The sequence below is a fragment of the Myodes glareolus genome, chromosome 5 (genome assembly GCF_982192425.1).
Source record: "Myodes glareolus chromosome 5, mMyoGla1.1, whole genome shotgun sequence".
Taxonomy (NCBI): domain Eukaryota; kingdom Metazoa; phylum Chordata; class Mammalia; order Rodentia; family Cricetidae; genus Myodes; species Myodes glareolus.
The window spans coordinates 46,982,297-47,000,472 of record NC_142030.1 but is presented as its reverse complement, the minus strand read 5'-3'; the positions used below and the strand labels follow the sequence as shown (position 1 = coordinate 47,000,472).

General features: G+C 39.1%; 1 protein-coding gene across 5 annotated transcripts in view; it reads left to right on the top strand.

Annotated features, from left to right (window-relative positions):
- Ngly1 (N-glycanase 1) overlaps positions 1-18,176 on the top strand; it is a 48,056-nt gene that overhangs the window by 8,816 nt on the left and 21,064 nt on the right. For 3 of the 5 annotated variants that reach the window (XM_085687902.2, XM_048421453.3, XM_048421447.3), the window contains exons 3-5: positions 4,191-4,427; positions 13,049-13,214; positions 16,837-17,059. In XM_085687902.2, coding sequence (XP_085544028.1) covers positions 4,191-4,427; positions 13,049-13,214; positions 16,837-17,059 — 626 coding nt within the window. The remainder of the gene's footprint in view (positions 1-4,190; positions 4,428-13,048; positions 13,215-16,836; positions 17,060-18,176) is intronic. The other 2 variants (XM_048421449.3, XM_085687901.2) reach the window with 2 other exon arrangements.

Sequence of the window (18,176 nt, the reverse complement as noted above, 5' to 3'; positions counted from 1 at the left end):
AATGAGGTCTGGTGCCCTCTTCTGGACTGCAGACATACACACAGACAGAATATTGTATACATAATAAATAAATAAATATTTTAAAAAAATAACATACTGGCCATAGGTATCATTTTTAGGATTGGGTAGAACCACACTTCTGTCCTCTTGGGACTCTGAGGTGTGGACTGAGATGTAGATCAGCTACCTGGATGCTCCATGTAATATTCATTAAAAAATGCTGGTGTGCCCCCAGCAGACTTGCAGAGCAGCCGCTAGTCCGGCAGAGACAGCTGTGGGTCCCTGCAAGATCCCCAGAGGCCATGTGAACAGGCGGTGAGCTCACAGAGCAGCGGGAGTGAGTCCTGGGAGAGCAGCTGGCTGTGGGCAGGCAGGCACATAGGAGGCAGGCAGGAGACAGAGACAAATGCTGGCGTGCCCCCCCCCCAGCACCCTGCCTGAGATTCCCGGGGTTGTTCCCTGGGAGAGATGGCAGCCAGTCTCAGGAGGGACAGCAGGCAACGGGCTCTGGGAGCAGCCAGTGCAGCAAGCAGACACATGGCAGGTGAGCAGGAGACAGAGACATGAACATGTAGAATGAGATTGAAATATTTCTTCAGGGGGTTATGGAGGAAAAGGGTGGGGGGGGGCAGAAAGAGAAAGGGAGAAGGAGAAGGAGAGAGAAAGACAGAGAGAAAGGGAAAGGGAAAGACAGAAACGTGTGCACACGCCAAGAGAGAGAACAGAAAGAGGCCAAGATGGCGATGAGAGGTCAGAAGTCGCTGGGAGTGGGCGTGGCTTGTCCCTTAAAGGGACCAGAGATCAAAAGGAATAACATTATGCATAACAAAATATATACCAGTTCCCTGTTGGCCACAGAGTTCAGTTTTAGTTCCATTCCCCCAAAGACTACCTTCTGCATTTGCATTACTGCCTCACGAATACCAAGTCACCAGAAGGCTCCATTTGTGGGAACCAGATGGTACTTATAGATGTGAAGCATTTCCCCTTTTTTAAAACTTTCGTTATTTGAATTTTCTTGTTTGTTTTCTTTAACAACCTGTCCTGAAACTCAATGTGGCATCCAGAGTGGCCTCAAACTTGTGATTTTGCTGCTTTGGCTTCCCCAGCACTAGGATTACAGACAGATTTTTGTTTTTTATTGACATGTACTATTTTGTACATTTCTGTGAGATCCTGTGTGATATCTTGATATATGTATATACATGAGGTAAGGATCAAATCAAAGTAATTGGCATGTCCATCATGGTGAGTACATTCCAAATCCTGCTTGGAGATAGAACCGCACAGTTGTAACTACATGCACTCTGCTATACCCAAAACATACCAGAACGTTCTCCAGTTGTAGCACTGTGTCCATCTTCTCATACTTATCCCTCTCCCCGTCTCTAGTTTTCACTGTTCTTCACTGCCTTTCTAAAGTTGAGAAGGGTGAGCCATCTCTGTTGTAGATGTTCTGTTTGCTTGTCGCCTTCCAACTAATTGCAGAAGCTTGTAGGCTTTGGTTTCTGTCAGACTAGGATGGGATCAGTCCTACCTAACAAAGCAATTGAGGTCATTGCAGTTTGAATCCATGATTGAGCAATTATTGGGTAGCACAAGTTAGGTTATTCAACTTTTCTGAGCCTTTGTATTTTCATATAAAATGTATGTAAATGGTAAAATTACAGCCTTTCAGATGGTTCTGAAAATTATTGGAGAGAATGTACATGAAATTCTTGCACAGTACCTAGACGGCATTAACACCATGAATGGTAGAAATTAATTTTCACAGGTAATGTGTTTAATACATGAGCATCATGGACATTTGAAAACGGATTCTGTATAATGAAGTTTTCTGTTGTTATTAATTCCAGCAGCTTCCCATTACCAGGGAAGTAGTTGTTTTCAGTTATTTTAATGAATTATCTGCAGGTATCTTAAGGTTACTGTCGTTGTGACCAAACACTGTTACCAAAAGCAACTTGAAGAAAGGGTTTATTTTGCTGACACTTCCATATCACAATTCATGATTGTTGGGGCTAGAACTCAAACAGGACAGGAACCTAGAGGCAGGAGCTGATGCTAAGGCATGGAAAAGTAGAGTTTACTGGCTTACTCTTTCTTGTTTGCTAAACCAGCTTAGAATTCAAGACCACAAGCCCTGAGGCGTCCCCACCAACAATGAACTGGGTCCTCCCCCATCAATCACTAATTGATAGAGTGCTTTTCAGGCTTGCCTAAGGCAGTCTTATGGAGGTATTTTCTAAATTGGGGTTCCCCACATTCAGATGACTCTAGCTTTTGTCCAGTTGACATAAAACTATCCAGCATAAGGTATGGCTACTGTGTGTGATGACAATCTTTAATCACATTACAGTTGGTAGAATTACTGTTTGATTTTCACCGCCTACATACAGAAGCTCACAAAGGCCTCTAACTCTAGTCCTATGAGATCCAATGACATCTTCAGGTCTTTGTGTGTACATGCACATACCACATACACAGATACATATATGCTTAAAAATTAAGTACATCTTTAAAAAATAATCTATAATGCCAGGCATGATGGTATGTTCATTCAGTCAAGAGGCAGAGGCAGACAAATCTCCCTGAATTCGAGGCCCATCCAAGCTACATAATGAGTTCTAGAGTAGTCAGGACTACACAATGAGACCCTGAATTAAAAAAAAAAGAAAGGAATGAATGAATAAATAAATAAATCTATAGTTTTGTACCAAAGATGTCGCTTGAAGGTAGAGAACTTGCCTAGTGTGTGCAAGACCCCTAGCATTACAAAAAAATTACATCCACATTTTCACATTAACTGTCAGTATATACTTTCAACTGTTCTTGGAAAATAGTGGACCAAAACACACTTCTGATATAACTATTTTCTAAAGACTTGGGTTTAGAAATTGTCATGTAACTTTTATAAAAAAAAGTTTTAGTAATAATTGTACAGTTATTATTATTATTATTGTATTCAGTTTTCTAAATGAGGTCAAGGTAAATGACATATCTATCCCTCAGGTGATATTTCTTTGGGAACATTGAAAATGCTATTCACTGTTTTGAGATAACCTGTTCATTGTTGTCAACCATATTTATCTTATGATATGTTACATAGCTTCTCAGTTGTTTTGTGTGATACCTTCCTGATCTTTCTGTTGTGTTTAAAACAAATCAAAACAAACACATCTATCCTGGCGACTGAACCTTGTTCCTCATAAATGCTAGGCAACCAATGTATCTCACTAACCTGTATCTCCAGATTTTTTTTAACTATATTATGAGACCATCTCACTAGCTTGCCCAGGTCTTCATTGATCTTGGGATTCTGCTTCTCAGTGTCCTGAGTAGCTGGGATTACAGACCTCAGCCTCCTGACTCCTTTTGTATGACAGTTTTTCTACTGTCATTACTTTGTATAGAATTTAATAGAAACTTACAGTATTTCATTTTATTGCAGAGAAATTAGGGCTATGCATTTGCACTCTTACCATATTCTAAAGTGTTGTTTTTCTAAAGCTCTCCTAAGGCCAGGGTTGTAGTTCATTTGGTAGAGTACTGCTTGCTATGCAGGCATGAAGCCATAGGTTCAAGCCCCAGCACGGCATTGACCGGACTTGGAGGTACGCATCTGTAATCCCAGCACTTAGGAAATAGAAAGAGGAGGATCAGGAAGTTCAAGGTCATCCTTGACTAGAAAGTAAATTCAAGGCTGACCTGGAATATAGGAGACCTGCCACAAAAAATAAAGTAAAATAAATAAAGGTCCCTTGAACTACATTCAATAATGCTAAGCTTTATATACTAACAAGGAAACACATTTTCTTAATTTTATTTAAAAACTATTATCTTTGTTGAGATTTGATACATTTAAGGCTGCAGAGATGGTGCCATGGTTAAGAACATTGTATACTCTTCAAGAGGAACCGACACCACATGGCAGCTCAAAAACATCTATCACTCCAATTCCAGTGGGCCCAATACCCTCTTTGTGGTTTCCTGGGTACTAGGCACATGCAGAGTGCACAAGACACATATGTGCAGTCAAAATACCCATACATATAAAAATTTAAAGAATACTTTAAATATATATATATATATATATATAATACATTCAATAGTATTGGCTTTACTGTGTATAAGAATGACTGTCAGTTTAAAGCAGAAGTTAAGATTTTTCTCAATTCTGAAAATTCCAGGGAGAAACACATCTTATCTTTCCTAAAAAAGCCTCAGTGGAGCAGCTGCAGAAAATCCGTGACCTGATTGCCTTAGAGAGAAGCAGCAGATTGGATGGGCCAAATAAGAAGGTGGGATTGTCTCAGCAACCTGCTGCTGTCAAGTTTCCTTCACAACAGTCAGAGGAGGCCTCTGGATTAACACAGCACTCAGGAAACCAACCAGGGCAGCTGCCAAGCCTACCTCCTGCTCCAATGGTAGTATTGTGACACAGCATTCCTTTACTTCCTGTCAGTGTTGAAACAACAAAAAAGAATTATTTCTAAAGTTGTTTCTCAAATGTTCTTGGCTTTAGAGCTCTAATTTTCTCAAATTTGTTAAGCCTTTTGAAAATCGTCAAAGTTATAGCAGATGTGGGGAAAATGACTACCATGTATTTTCCTCCTTCCATCAATCCCTTGCTGTTGTAGCCCAGGCTGACCTTCAACCTATGGTTCTCCCACTTCAGCCTCTTGAGTGCTAGGACTGTAGCTGTGTATAACCATGCCCAGCTACATACTTTTGAAACAAGTTTTATTATTTACAAGTATATCTGCTTTCTTGGTACTTACAGCAGCTACACAAGTGAGCATGTCTTTAACCTCAAACAAATAAACTTGCTGACCCGGTGTGTATTATGGCCATTAGATTAGTTGATTGTCTCTATTGTGTTTACACTGGTAATGTAAATTTTACCTGCTGCCAGTCTCCATGGGGATTATTAATTCTCTTTGTCCAACCATTAACATCTTAAATGAAAAATGGGCTTCTTTAGGTTTAAATGATAATTTATAGCAAGTTTTTTTTCTGTCCCGCCAGCCAGCTTCTGAATAGTGGCATGGAGACTTATTATTAATTATGAAGCCTGGTCTTTAGCTTAGGTTTGTCTCCACTAGCTCTGACAAATTAAACCATTTATATTAATCTATGTTCTGTCATGTGGTGTTATCTCTCTTTCATCTTGCACTTTCTGTTTCTTCTCCATCTGGCTGGTGACTCCACCCTTCTTCTTCCCAGAGTCCTCTGTGTCCCCTGAAGTCCTGCCTAACCTCTTCCTAGCTATTGGCCATTCAGCTTTTATTACACTAATCACAGCAATACTTTTCACACAGTATACAAATATCCCACAACAATAATCTATTAACAAACTGATTGTATTAAAGTCAGTGAAATTTGATTATTAACATGAAGAATTGAAGTCAGTATTTTTTTATGTCTTAGCAGGCACTATTATCAAATTTAAATGACCCCATTTAATGGCTGTTGTGTTTCCTGAGGAGGCATAAAGAAATGAGTATGCACTTCAGAGAGGGCCTTAGCAGCAGATGAGTCCATCCCAGTCCAGCTTGGTGAACTAGTGAGTCTCTTGAGCTTATTTATAGGCTTATAAATGATGCCTAAAAAGCTGCATCATTAAAAAGTTGCACCTTAGCATGGATCATGGGTGAGCTCCTCCCAGAAGCTGCATGGGTGGAGTCTGCTCTTCAGTTGTTTTCACTAAATATACTCTGGTCATTCCTGGTGGCACATGCAGCTGGGTTGGGACATAAGAACGAGGGAGAAGCTAGAATCTCAGGTAAGGATCTGTGTTAGCAACTTCCCTATTGCTTTGATAAAACACCATGTCTAAGGCAACTTTATGAAAAGGGTGTTTATTTAGAGCTTATGGTTAAAGAGTGCTAGGGTCCATAGTGACAAGGGACAGCATTGCAGCAGGTGGAGACATGGAGGCTAGAGCAGCAGCTGATGGCACATCTTGACCTATAAACAGGAAGCAGAGAGAGCGTTATCTGGAAATAGTATGTAGCTTTTGATACCTCAGAGCTTGCCCCCAGTGACACACTTCCTCCAGCAAGGCCACACCCCCTAAGGCCTTAAACAGTGCCAACAACTGGGGACCAAATATTCAAATGTCCAAGACTTATAGGTGATGACATCTCATTGAGACTACCACAGGTTCCCTTCCCACACTTTCCTTCTATGAAGGACTAGCTCAGTCTCCTGAGTGCTGGTCATCCTAGCTGCTTTGACTTTGAGATGACAGTGGATGTCATACCTGGAGGACAGTATTCTTTAACAATAGGGAATACTTGGTTTGCAAAAATTTCTTTTGATGTGAAGGTTATTAGATATTCAAATTTTCACTGTCAGAATTTTTTGTGATATTTTTACAGTTATTTTATGAGTAACTAGTTTAAACTCATATCCACATATTATAATTTTAGTGGACTACCTTGTCATTATTCTCCATACAGTAGAAATTTACATAATTAATTCTTAAATCCACCCATTATCTTCTCATATTGGCTAATTCCAGACATTTTCAACTCTTCTCTTCTTGGTAGTCAGATGATTGAGAGTCTTTTCTGACACACCTGGAAGGCCCCACACTGCTCCTTTGAAAATAAAGAATGCAGGTGGTAGGTTCTGGCCAGCTAAGACACAGATGTGATCTGTCCTTACTTGTAACCCATGTTGAGTAGTTCCCTGACTTTTTTCATGAAAGCTTTAACTCCTCTATCCATACTCATTTATGTCTCCTTTGATTTACAAATCTGTAAGTCAAAGTAGTTGTTTCCCTTTTCATAGCTTCACACATTTAATTGGTTTATAGTAATAATCCCAGCCAGTGCTTATGATGGTTCTCAGAAATGTAATTGTCAGACCATCAGTTGTGATCATTTTGATATCAAGACTATTATTATATGGAGAAGAAAGGTAAACTGAGACTGTTAAAACTAAACATTATAAATCATATGTGTATAATATTTAAATTTTTCATGTTGAAAATTATGAACTCAATTTTTCATATTTAAAAATTATGTAATTTTAAAGCCTGGAAAACCGCACACGCCTATCTTAACCATAATTTTCTGTAAGTGGTAAGATTGTGGGTGATGAATTTTTTTACACCTCTTAGTAGTTCATGATCTTTCGGGGGACAATGTGTAGTTTATGCTTACTTTTTTGTTAGAAATGTTTATTGAATTCCAAAATGAATTAAAAGCATCACTTAAAATTTATTATTAAATAGAATGTTCATTCTTAAAAATAGGCTCCCATCTAGAAGTCACAAATATAAAGGATGGTATGAAAAGTGGAAAAGAGCTGGTGGACTTGGGGGTCTTTGATTCTTTGCTAGAGGAGTGAGCTTGCTTATCCAGCATCATGGATTTGACAGGATCGGGAGCTTTATACTTTCCTATAAAGAGTCTTAAATAGCTCATATCAGAAACTAAAATAATTGGAAGTATGAAAAGTGGAGAAAAGCCTTTTTAGTCTCAAACAGATTTCATATTTTAAACTTCCATTTGCACGCCAAATAACTTTTTCTGTCAGGCAATTAACTGCTGCCTGTGTAGCATTAGTATGTGGTTACCCAGCTGCCATAATTGCCCTGCAATCAACAGCCTTCTATTTTTATGGCTTAAGACCCCCTCCTTGGACCAATGAATATGTAACGAAATAAGGCCAAAAAAAACCCTTTATTGTTCAAGATTATTTGAATGCCACTAAAACTACAATGAATGAGGTAATTTCCATATAGAAAAGGAATAAATTGAAAATAAAAATACTCTAAATGAGTTCTTAACTCTCTCACTAAATTAAAACTGCATTCAAGAGAAAGACACAACTTTAAGTGCATCATTAATAAGAATTCTTTCTACTAAAAATGGATAGTTTTGTTTTTCCATCAGTTTTGATTTGTAACAATTTCTGTTTATGTCAGTAATATTGATGTTCTAACACCTCATGTCTTAGAGCTCACCTGTGTCTGCTTCCTTCTTGATCTCTTTTCTCAGGAAGGCATCCTGGTGTCCTGGTGTCCTGTATACCTTTCTCTAGGCCACTCTCTCCCATGTTACACTGGCCTCATAAACACATCTCTGAACAGAATCCCATCTTTAACAGACCATTATCAGAACTTTCCTCTAAACTGTTTTAAAACAAGTCAGCACACAATCTCCCTTGAGTCATGCATGGCCTGGATTTCTTGCTACTCCTTCCCCATCCTTACCACTGTCTCTCCATTTCTCGTGCACTTGTCTTACACATCTCCATCCTTTAATTATGTACCATCAGTAAGATACTGCAAGCACATAGTCTAAATATATCTTTGTTTTATTCATGAGTATTGTACGGTGTACATTATGTAACAATGCAAAGATAACTCATTTAATTCTAAACATGGTTAACAGTATATTGTTTATTTTCTAACTATGCACATAAATAAGTCTACATTTTACATGATACTAATAATTTTTAATTTGGGGCATAACCTTATTAGATATTTTGGTTTTTATTGTTACATTATAATGCAGCTTTTCCTAGTGAATATGTGAAGAAGTGAATGATTCCATGCTTTAAGTGTTCTGGCTTCTCATTTTTTCCTTGTCCACGTGGATTAGCTTTAATACCCATAGTTATTACAAATAATATTACAGATATTGTTAAGCCAGGGATGAACCTTAGTTAAAACCAGAGCTCAGAAGGCAGAGGCAATCAAATCTCTGAGTTTTAGGCCAGTCTAGTTTACAGATCAGGTTCTAGTACAGCCAGGGTTAAACAGAGAGATTCTGTCTTGAAAAGCAAAAACCTCCATACCTGTAAATGCCTTAGCTAGGAGCATTTAAAATTCTTATCACTGGAACACATCATATATACAGGAAGGAGCATACCACTCTTCTATGTTCTGCCATTTTTTCTTCACTAAGTAGTTTCTCCAGTTCATGAGGAATAATCTGTGATGTTAATTAAATTAATTAAAAGTGAGACCACTTTTAATCTAAACCCAAATCTCAACTAGTGATAGCTTAAACTATCATTAACCCGTAAAGTGGTAGTTCTAGCATTTTATTCCTCATTGACCATTTGGTACAATTTCATTGGTACCTACAGTTAGCCCACTTTGGGCACCACTGGACAGTTTGGTCACTTGTAACCTATTTCCTATCCCAGGCTGTTCTAACTCAGATCTACAGTCCCTGTTCTGCTACATTTATTCAGCTTTTGTTTGCTTGCTTTGTTTTAGCCCAGCTCCTGAGTATTCCAGGCTGGCCTTCGAACTGTGTAGCCAAGAGTAACATTGAACTCAGTGAGCTGCCTGTCTCCACCTCCCAAGGGTTAGTACTGTAGGTCTATGACACCACACCTGGCTGCAAGGGGCTTTTCTCAGCTCGTTTTGACTTGATCTCTCACTTCCTGGGTCATTTCTTACTGTAAGTGGTTTCGCTGCTTATCTAGCTACTCATTTAAAACCCACAGATCATTTCTGTTTTTCTCCTGCCTTCTGCTGTCCACAGTGGGTTGACTCTTTTCATATCAATTAGTTTAATCAAGTCAGTCCCCCACAGATGCATGAAAGACCACCACAGTGTAGACAGTCCCTTATTGAGATGCTTCCCAGGCAAGTCTAGGTTGTATCTAGTTGATAAAGTTAGCAATCACATCTTCCAACTGGAGTGACATTTTCCTTTCCCTTTGCCAGCTTAACTTCACATTTTCCCACAAATGTCATGTCTTTAGGACGGTCTCATTTTAGAGTCTTAGTTGTATAAGCCTCATTTCACACTCCATCATACCTTTTGGATAGGGTCTTATGTTTCCCATACTGCCCTGGAAGTCACTAGGTGGTCTTCAGCTCCTGATCCTCTTGAGTACTGAGATTACTGGCATGCCTCACCACACCCAGTTTGATATATGCTATACAAACACTGTATCAACTGAGCTATACCCCAGCCTCCTTTGGTACTTAAGAATAAATTGTTTAACTTACCATTATATTCCTAGTGTCCTAGTAAATAGACAGTCAGTAAACATCATTGGATTCCTGTGTGCCCATAAACTACTTGATCTTTGAGGACAGTGGCCTTGTTTGCTTTAATCTTAATTATTTTTCCAGTGTCTAATTCTTTCACAGGCAGATATTTGTTGATTCACTGGTTGATCTGTTAATACATGATTTTTTTCTTTTCTTCAGTATTTTTCCTTCCATTTATCTTCCTCTTCTTTCTCACCCCCCCCCTTTTGTGATACTGAGGATTGTACCTAGGCCTCATATGTGCTAGGCACTGGACTCTATATCCCCAGCTCTCTCTTTACCTGTTAAAAATGTTGAGACAGGGTCTCAATTAGTCATCCAGGCTGGCCTTAAACCTAATGGTTCTCTGACCTGAGCCTCCACAGTAGCTGGGTGTAGTTGGGCACCAATCTGTAAAAGGAATGGCAGGCCGCTTCCTGCCACCCGCCCAGCTAGCTTTACCCGAAATAATTACACGGAAACTGTATTCTTTTTAAACACTGCCTGGCCCATTACTTTCAGCCTCTTATTGGCTAATTCTCACATCTTGCTTTAACCCATATTTAGAAGTCTCTGTAGCACCACGAGGTGATGGCTTACCGGGAAAGATCCTAACGTGTGTCTGTCTTGGAGAGGAGAGTCATGGCGACTGCCTCACTGCCTTCTTCCTCCCAGCATTCTGTTCTGTTTACTCTGCCTACCTAATTTTTTTTCCTATCAAAGGGCCAAGGCAGTTTTGTTATTAACCAATGAAAGTAACACATAGACAGATGACCGTCCTCCATCAGCTGGGATGCAGGCCTCTGCCCTTGAGCTTGATTACAGTTTCTTGTGCACGTATCCTAGTGCTTAATACAGTGCCTGGCATACTATATTTGGTATGGTTTACCAATCTAGTCACGTTTACTATGATTGCTCTCGGAACTTTTGTTGGCGGTAATATCTTGTTATGAAACACCTGCCTCCTAATTAATGGTCTCTGTGTTGCGACATTTTATAAAGTATATTAATTTGACCCTTCTACATGATTTGGTTTGATTGGGTATAAATTCCATGTACCTACTCATTTTTTCATGAGAATTTTAAAACATGTGCTTCATGTGCTTTCAACAAAATATCTGCTACCACACCATACACATTTAATTTTCCTTACTGCTTAAAGGGCCATTAGGATTTTGTTCTTTTACCTACTAATATGCAGTGTTGCAGTCTCATTTAGTTTGTTTTTATTCATCCTCGATCATCAGATATGTGAAATTTGCTTCTTTTCTTTGAGATGTTTCTTTTTTTTTCCCCCATTGCTTGTATTCTTTTCTAAAATTTCTTTCAGATTTGGAAACTTCCTGGTTTGTATCTGGTCCTTTTATGCCTTACTCTTAGAAAATGTCTTAGTCTTCTTCTTCTTCTTTTTTTTTTTTAAAGACAGGGTTTCTTTGTGGCTTTGGAGCCTGTCCTGGAACTAGCTCTTGTAGACCAGGCTAGTCTCAAACTCACAGAGATCCACCTGCCTCTGCCTCCCAAGTGCTGGGATTAAAGGTGTGCGCCACCACCACCAGGCTCTTAGTCAGTCTTCTAATTGATACATTTATGTATTGTTTGATTATACCATTACCACCTTTCCTCAGTGTTTAAATTTTTATTCCAAAAATCTGTACTAGAGCCTTTTGAATACAGATGGCTCCCACTTTCCAGTGTTCAGCTTGAGTTTTCTCCTTTCCAGTGATATGAGAGACGTGCAGTACAAGTCTAGTGGAAACCACCCCGGAGTGTAAGTGAGCTCGGTGTTTTCCTGTGCTGGAGATACATAGCAGACACTCCCTAGTAACAATAGACAAGGATAGTAAGCTGCAACTCTACCAGCCTCAGCATCCTGAGGCCCACAGAGTACTGTGTCATCAAGCTTTGATCCATAGAGGGTCTAAATGCTTTTTCACTCAAGATATTGCTGACCTGTGATAGATTTTCCAGGCTCTCACCTCATTGGAGGAGTGTCTGTATGATATATGCTCTAGTCTTGGAAGACATGCTTCTTTTCAGACTCTGCTGTGTTTTCTATTGTTACTGTAGGATTTGCTTTCTGATACTAATTTTTGTTTTTGTTTTTTTATTTTTTTGAGACAGGGTCTCTCTGTAGCTTTGGGGCCTGTCCTGAAACTCACTTTGTAGACTAGGCTGGCCTCGAACTCACAGAGATCCTCCTGTCTCTACCTCCTGAGTGCTGAGATTAAAAGTGTGTACCACTACTGCCTGGACTGATACTAATTCTAACACACATTTCCCCTTTGTGGTTCATGCCAGTTTTATAGACCCTGCCACACCTGGCAGAGCCTAGGAACCTGCCAGCTGTCTTTGTTTCCAGCATCTGTAATGAGGGCAAGACATGCTACCATTGGGATATACTTAGACACCTGGTATGGACTTGATGACTAACCTTTCTGTTGGGACTCTAAGCATGCAATGTCACTACCAAGAGGCAGGCTTCTTTGGTGATGAGATGACAAGGAGGGAGAAATACTGTTCTTCCTGCAGACCCTGCCCATCTACATCCTTTCCTGCTGTGTAGTGTTTTGGCTCCTCACACAGTACAATTATTTTGGAAACTTTTTCACATTTTTCTGTCAACACTTAGGCAGCTGAGCATACTGTTTGGTGTTTTTCTCTTAGCCTATACATATACCTTTCCTCTTTGGGTATGTGCTGACATTCTTGATCTCACAAAATCATGCCTCCTTTGTAATGCTGTATGTTACACGAGTTCTCAGATGTGTTGCTCAGAGCCCTGTCTTGAATCATATGTTCATCAGAACATATGGATTACAAATTCAACAGCGAATTCATAGGACCCTGTGTGGACAGTGGAAAATAGACTGATACAAATGTAGCTGTCTCTTAATATTAATATTATAAAGGCATCCATCTAATTGGGGTTTTTGTTGTTGTTGTTGTTGACTCCATATCGTATCATAGAGCCACAGTGGCTTTTTTCTGTTACTTTTATAGCATTTCAGAAAAGCTAATTTTAGTGTTTTTTCTTCTTAGGTTGTTGGTGATTCAACCATCTTAAAAGTTCTGCAGTCCAACATTCAACATGTGCAGATCTATGAAAATCCTGTCCTTCAGGAAAAAGCATTGACGTGTATCCCAGTCAATGAACTAAAGAGAAAATCTCAAGAAAAGTTATTCAAAGCTCGAAAGCTAGATAAAGGTAGTGGCTTCCATAATGATTTATTGCTAATTGTGCATCATTATTGAATAATAGTACCTTTAGCTATGTATGCACACTAGGAATAGATAATGATACATATATAGATTTTTAAGAAGTATAACAATAATGGACATATCTTTGCTTTTTTAAAAAAATATATTGTGGTTACAGTAATGTAGAAAATAGCCCATCCTACCTTTTTAAGTATGCGGCTCTTGCTCTTTAGTACGTTAACCTTTACCACCACCCTTCTTTTTGTCATATAAAATGGGAAGTGTACCCATTAAATGGTTATACTCTGCACTTCCCTACTCCCAGCTGCCATAATCATTGTTCTGCTCTATGGTTCTGACTGCTCTGTTGAGTGTAAGTTGTGGTTGACTTACTTGGTTTAGTGTGATTTTCCCTAGGACTCGTTCGTGTTGAAAATACTGCAGAATTGTCTTCTGTTGTGAGATAGATGATGAGCCATTGTGTGAACATCTGTGTCTTGCCTGTGTAGTCATCTGTTAGTAGACACTTGCGTTGTTTCATGTTTAACTCTTGTGCCACTGTGAACATGCGTGAACAGATAGCTCTTTGAGACCTGTTTTTAATTATTTGGTGTTTTAACACAAAAGTGCTAATATTCTAATTCTAATTGTTTTGAGGATTTGCTAAACTTTTCCTCAGTGGCTGTACCATTTTCCTTCCCCTCAATAGAACACAGGATTTCAGTTTGTCTTCGCTAGCAACTACTCAACTAAATGTTTATATTTATATGTAATTATATAGGGGTAAATAGAGGTAAAGTAGCAGCTCATTTTAGTTTTGGTGTGCCTTTCCAATTTTTTCATGGGTATTTGTACATCTTCCTCGAACAAATGTTATTTAACATTTCTCTGAAAAATATTTTTTAACTTGAATATGCATTTTCATTTTAATATTGGTATATAAATGTTTGTGGGTAAGGTAGAACTTTATGAATTATATAGCAAGTCTTAAATAACACTTTTATGTTTTGTATTGTCTTTTTACTATGATGCAGGTTGAACCCAGTGTCTTAACATATGTTAGACAAGTAGTCCAACCTGGAACTACCCCACTGATTTAGTTTTTTAAAATAGGGTCTCAGTGTATAGCTCATACTGACACTGACTTCATGCTCTTACTGCCTCTGCCTCCCAAGTGCTGGAATTACTGGCATGTTCCACTATGTCTGGCGTCAGTGAGTCTAGCAGAATTGATCCCTAAAGGTAGACACAGGTTCATTTTTGTTATTATATATTACTTATTGATACAGAATAATTTTATAACAGTTGCTTTTGTATAAGCTCAGGTTGCTGCTTACACTGAGCAACCTCTCTACCTCAGTTTCTTTATTTGGAAATAAGAATACTTGAAAGAATAAAGGAGTGAGTACATTTAAACAGCCCAGAAAGTGGTTTTGACCTTTATAATCATTTGTTAACATTAATGGTGTCAGAATTTTAGTTGTTAATTTTTTGCAACTATAGGGTTTTTGCTTTTTTATGTAATTGATTTTTATCCAATTATCTTATTGCTCAGTACTATGTTTTTTAGGGCACTTTATTAGTTTGGGGGAAAGTGGTTACCCTGCTTTCTAATGAACATTTTTAGTACTCTCTCTGAAATACCACTCACCTGCATACACTTCAGGACCTTCTGCAGTGGTCTCATCTCTTCTGTGCAGAGTGAGAGTGCCATCATTCATTTCACTCTTCTACGTAATGTGATTATTCAGCATGTTGCTTTTTTGTTAGAAAAAGAATAGGAAAAATAATTTCTTCAACCTTAGTCTGCCCTTTCCTTGATGCTCTTCATTTCTTGATGTAAAACTAAGTTTCTGGCCTGTATCATTTTCTTTTTTTTCTATTCTGAAAGATGAGACACCTATTGAAGAGTTTTGAGTAACGTGATCTACACGCCCCTCTCCATAGCATCCCCCAGGACTGAGGGTAGAACCTAGGGCCTCCAGCAAGCTAGACAGGTTGACTACACTGCATCTTAGCTCAGGCTTTTTTCCAGGGAGAATGCCATTATAGGTAGAGACAAAGCTCAGGAAGATGCTGACAGTTCTTGTACTTCTCAGTTTATTTAGACTGGGACTGTGTCATGAATGTTCTACTGGAGAACTTCCACACTGTTCAGGAAAAGTTAGGATTTTCTCCCAGTCAGTCCTTGCCCCTCCATATGGTATGGCTCTTCAAAATTTGTTCTTCCAAATAGTTCTGTGAAAAAATAGTTTAAATTTGTGTGAGGGTTATGAATTTATCTCGCATATATTCAGTTTTTTTGATAGTTTTCATTTATATATCACTGGCATCTTGTTAGGTCTCTGCAAAATGCTGTAATACACATTCATTTCATCTCCACACTTTTCTGTGGGTGGACACTGGGAATGCTGTCTGATTTTCTTTGTGCTGAGTGCAGCTCACTGAAGTACTCATAAAACATGCCTCCTGGTCCTTGGACAAGCTCACCCTTGCCAGTGTCCACTCTGACCTTCACACGAGTGCACTGGGGCACACCACTCACACACTTCAGTAAATATAGTTTGTTTTGTTTTCTGAGGCAGGGTTTGTCTGTATAGCCCAGCTGTCCTGGAACTCACTGTGTTGACCAAACTGACCTTGAACTCAGATCTCTGTCTGCCTCTGCCTCCCAAGTCCTGGGTTTAAAAGTGTGTGCTACCACTGCCCAGCTGAATAAATGTAATTTTTAAAAATAGGTATGATAGGAGGTAGTACTTTATTGATAACTTGGGCAGGATATTTTGTGTCGTGCTCACTTGCTGGGGCTCTTTTGTATGTTGTAGATATGATTGTGTTTATGTGTTCTAGGATGTGTGTCCATGGGTAAATTCTGTTGCACAGTGAAACAGTGATTAAAAGCAATAAAAGTAGTTGCTGGAGAGACTCTCTGCTTTTTCAGAGGGCCTGAACTTGATTACTGGTACCCACAGGGTACCTTCTGTTAGTCCAGTCCCCTGGGATCTGATGCCTTTTCCAAGGGCACCAGGCATGCCTTGGTATACATACATATATGTAGGTAAAACACCCATACACATAAATAATTTATTAAAAAGTTGGTAGCATGATGTTTAAAGTATCTGGTATTTTGAATTCTACCTGTGACTTTGTTTTTACTGTTAAATGTTTACCTATGTATATTCCTAACTAATTTAATACAGCCAGTATTAATATTTTGTTTGATGGTGCTAGTGATAAAAACCTGGACCTCCACATATCAGTCAGGTGCTCCATCACAAAGCTTATCTCCAGCCCTAATGTAGCCATTTTTTTAAAATATTTTTCATTCTATTCCCTTGTGTTTTATGGATCGATTCCAAATTGACCCTAGTTCCTTGATACACCATAATGCTCTGCTCACCTGCATAGGTAGCACAGAGACAGCAGTGGTCACATCCTCTGTTCTTCCTGTCAAATCACGCAGGTTACTGTGTGTTAAACCTGTTCACAGCAGCTGACATTGTTTCTTGTGAAAGCTTTTATCATCTTACTCTATCATTTATTTCTGTTCCCAATTCAAGCATAAATATATAGTAGTTTTAATGTTCTCTCGGAGTTAAACATTAACTGATTCTCTCCTAACTTCCAAGGTACTAATGTAAGTGATGAAGACTTCCTTCTACTGGAGCTCCTACACTGGTTTAAAGAGGAGTTTTTCCGCTGGGTGAATAACATTGTGTGCAGCAAATGCGGTGGAGAGACTAGATCTAGAGATGAAGCATTGCTGCCCAATGATGATGAGCTGAAGTGGGGTGCAAACAACGTAGAGGATCATTACTGTGATGCATGCCAGTTGAGCAACCGGTTCCCAAGGTGGGTACCTGTGAAGTGATGTTAGAGGATCTCTCAGTGGGATGGTTGGCAGGAATTTATTATTAAATTAGCTTTTAATCTCCATTTTAACTGGACTTGATATTTCTTTAGGACAGAGGTCTACAGACTAGACTTGAAAGGAAAAGTATGGGCTCAGGACACCCAAGGCCAAGTTTTCAGCACAAAGGAGATTTATTTGCCCCAGAGGGACAGGGGACAGGGAATACGAGTCAAATACAGGAAATTGAGGACAAGGGGAAAGGGGAAGGGACACAGAGGGTAGGAAACAACAAAGGACTGCCTCTGGATAGAGAGGAGACATATGTGGCCCATAGGAAAATGGCAGTTTATAAAGGTGCCAGGGGAAACCCCATGTTACGATGAGATGTTTAATTTTAATAGGCATGTCAATTAGGTGAGCCAAAGCAGGCTTTTTTGATTGCTGAACCACGATAGTCGGCCTTAGGAGGAGCAGTGACCAGAAAAGGGAATCTTGGTGACTACTTTTAGAAATGTAATCTAATGGCTTTTAGCAAGGCAGAGGGAATTGGAAGTAGGGCAAAGCCTGCCAGAGCCACGTTTGAGTAGGCTAGTGTCCCTTGTAGTCAGGCAGACTAGACCCAACCATATCTACATTGTCTAGTTCTGTTAGAACACAGTCACACTGACTTACCTGATACTGTGGCAGTTCTCAAGCCACGATAGAGTTGTTGAGAACTGATGACCATAAGACCCTCCAGAATATTCCGTCTCCTTTTCTCTGTCCTCTCTGTCTGTCATGTATGTGTGTCTGTGTTTTTTGTAATCCAGACTGAACTAAAACTTCTGGTTTTCCTGCCTCTACCTGTTGAGTGGTGGAATTGCAGACATGTATCACTATACCCGGTTTATCAATGCTTTGTGTATGCTAGTCAGGCACTTTGCCAACTGAGCTGATCTCCAGCCCTTACTATCTCCTTTTAAATTTCTAAATGTATTTATAGCTTTTTAATTCTGAAAGTGTTATTGATAGTGGTATACAGTGACAATAATAATAATAGTGATACCATTGATGATTATGATAATACAGTGTTGTCTTTATTTAATCATCAGATATGGGGTAAAAGTAACTTATAAA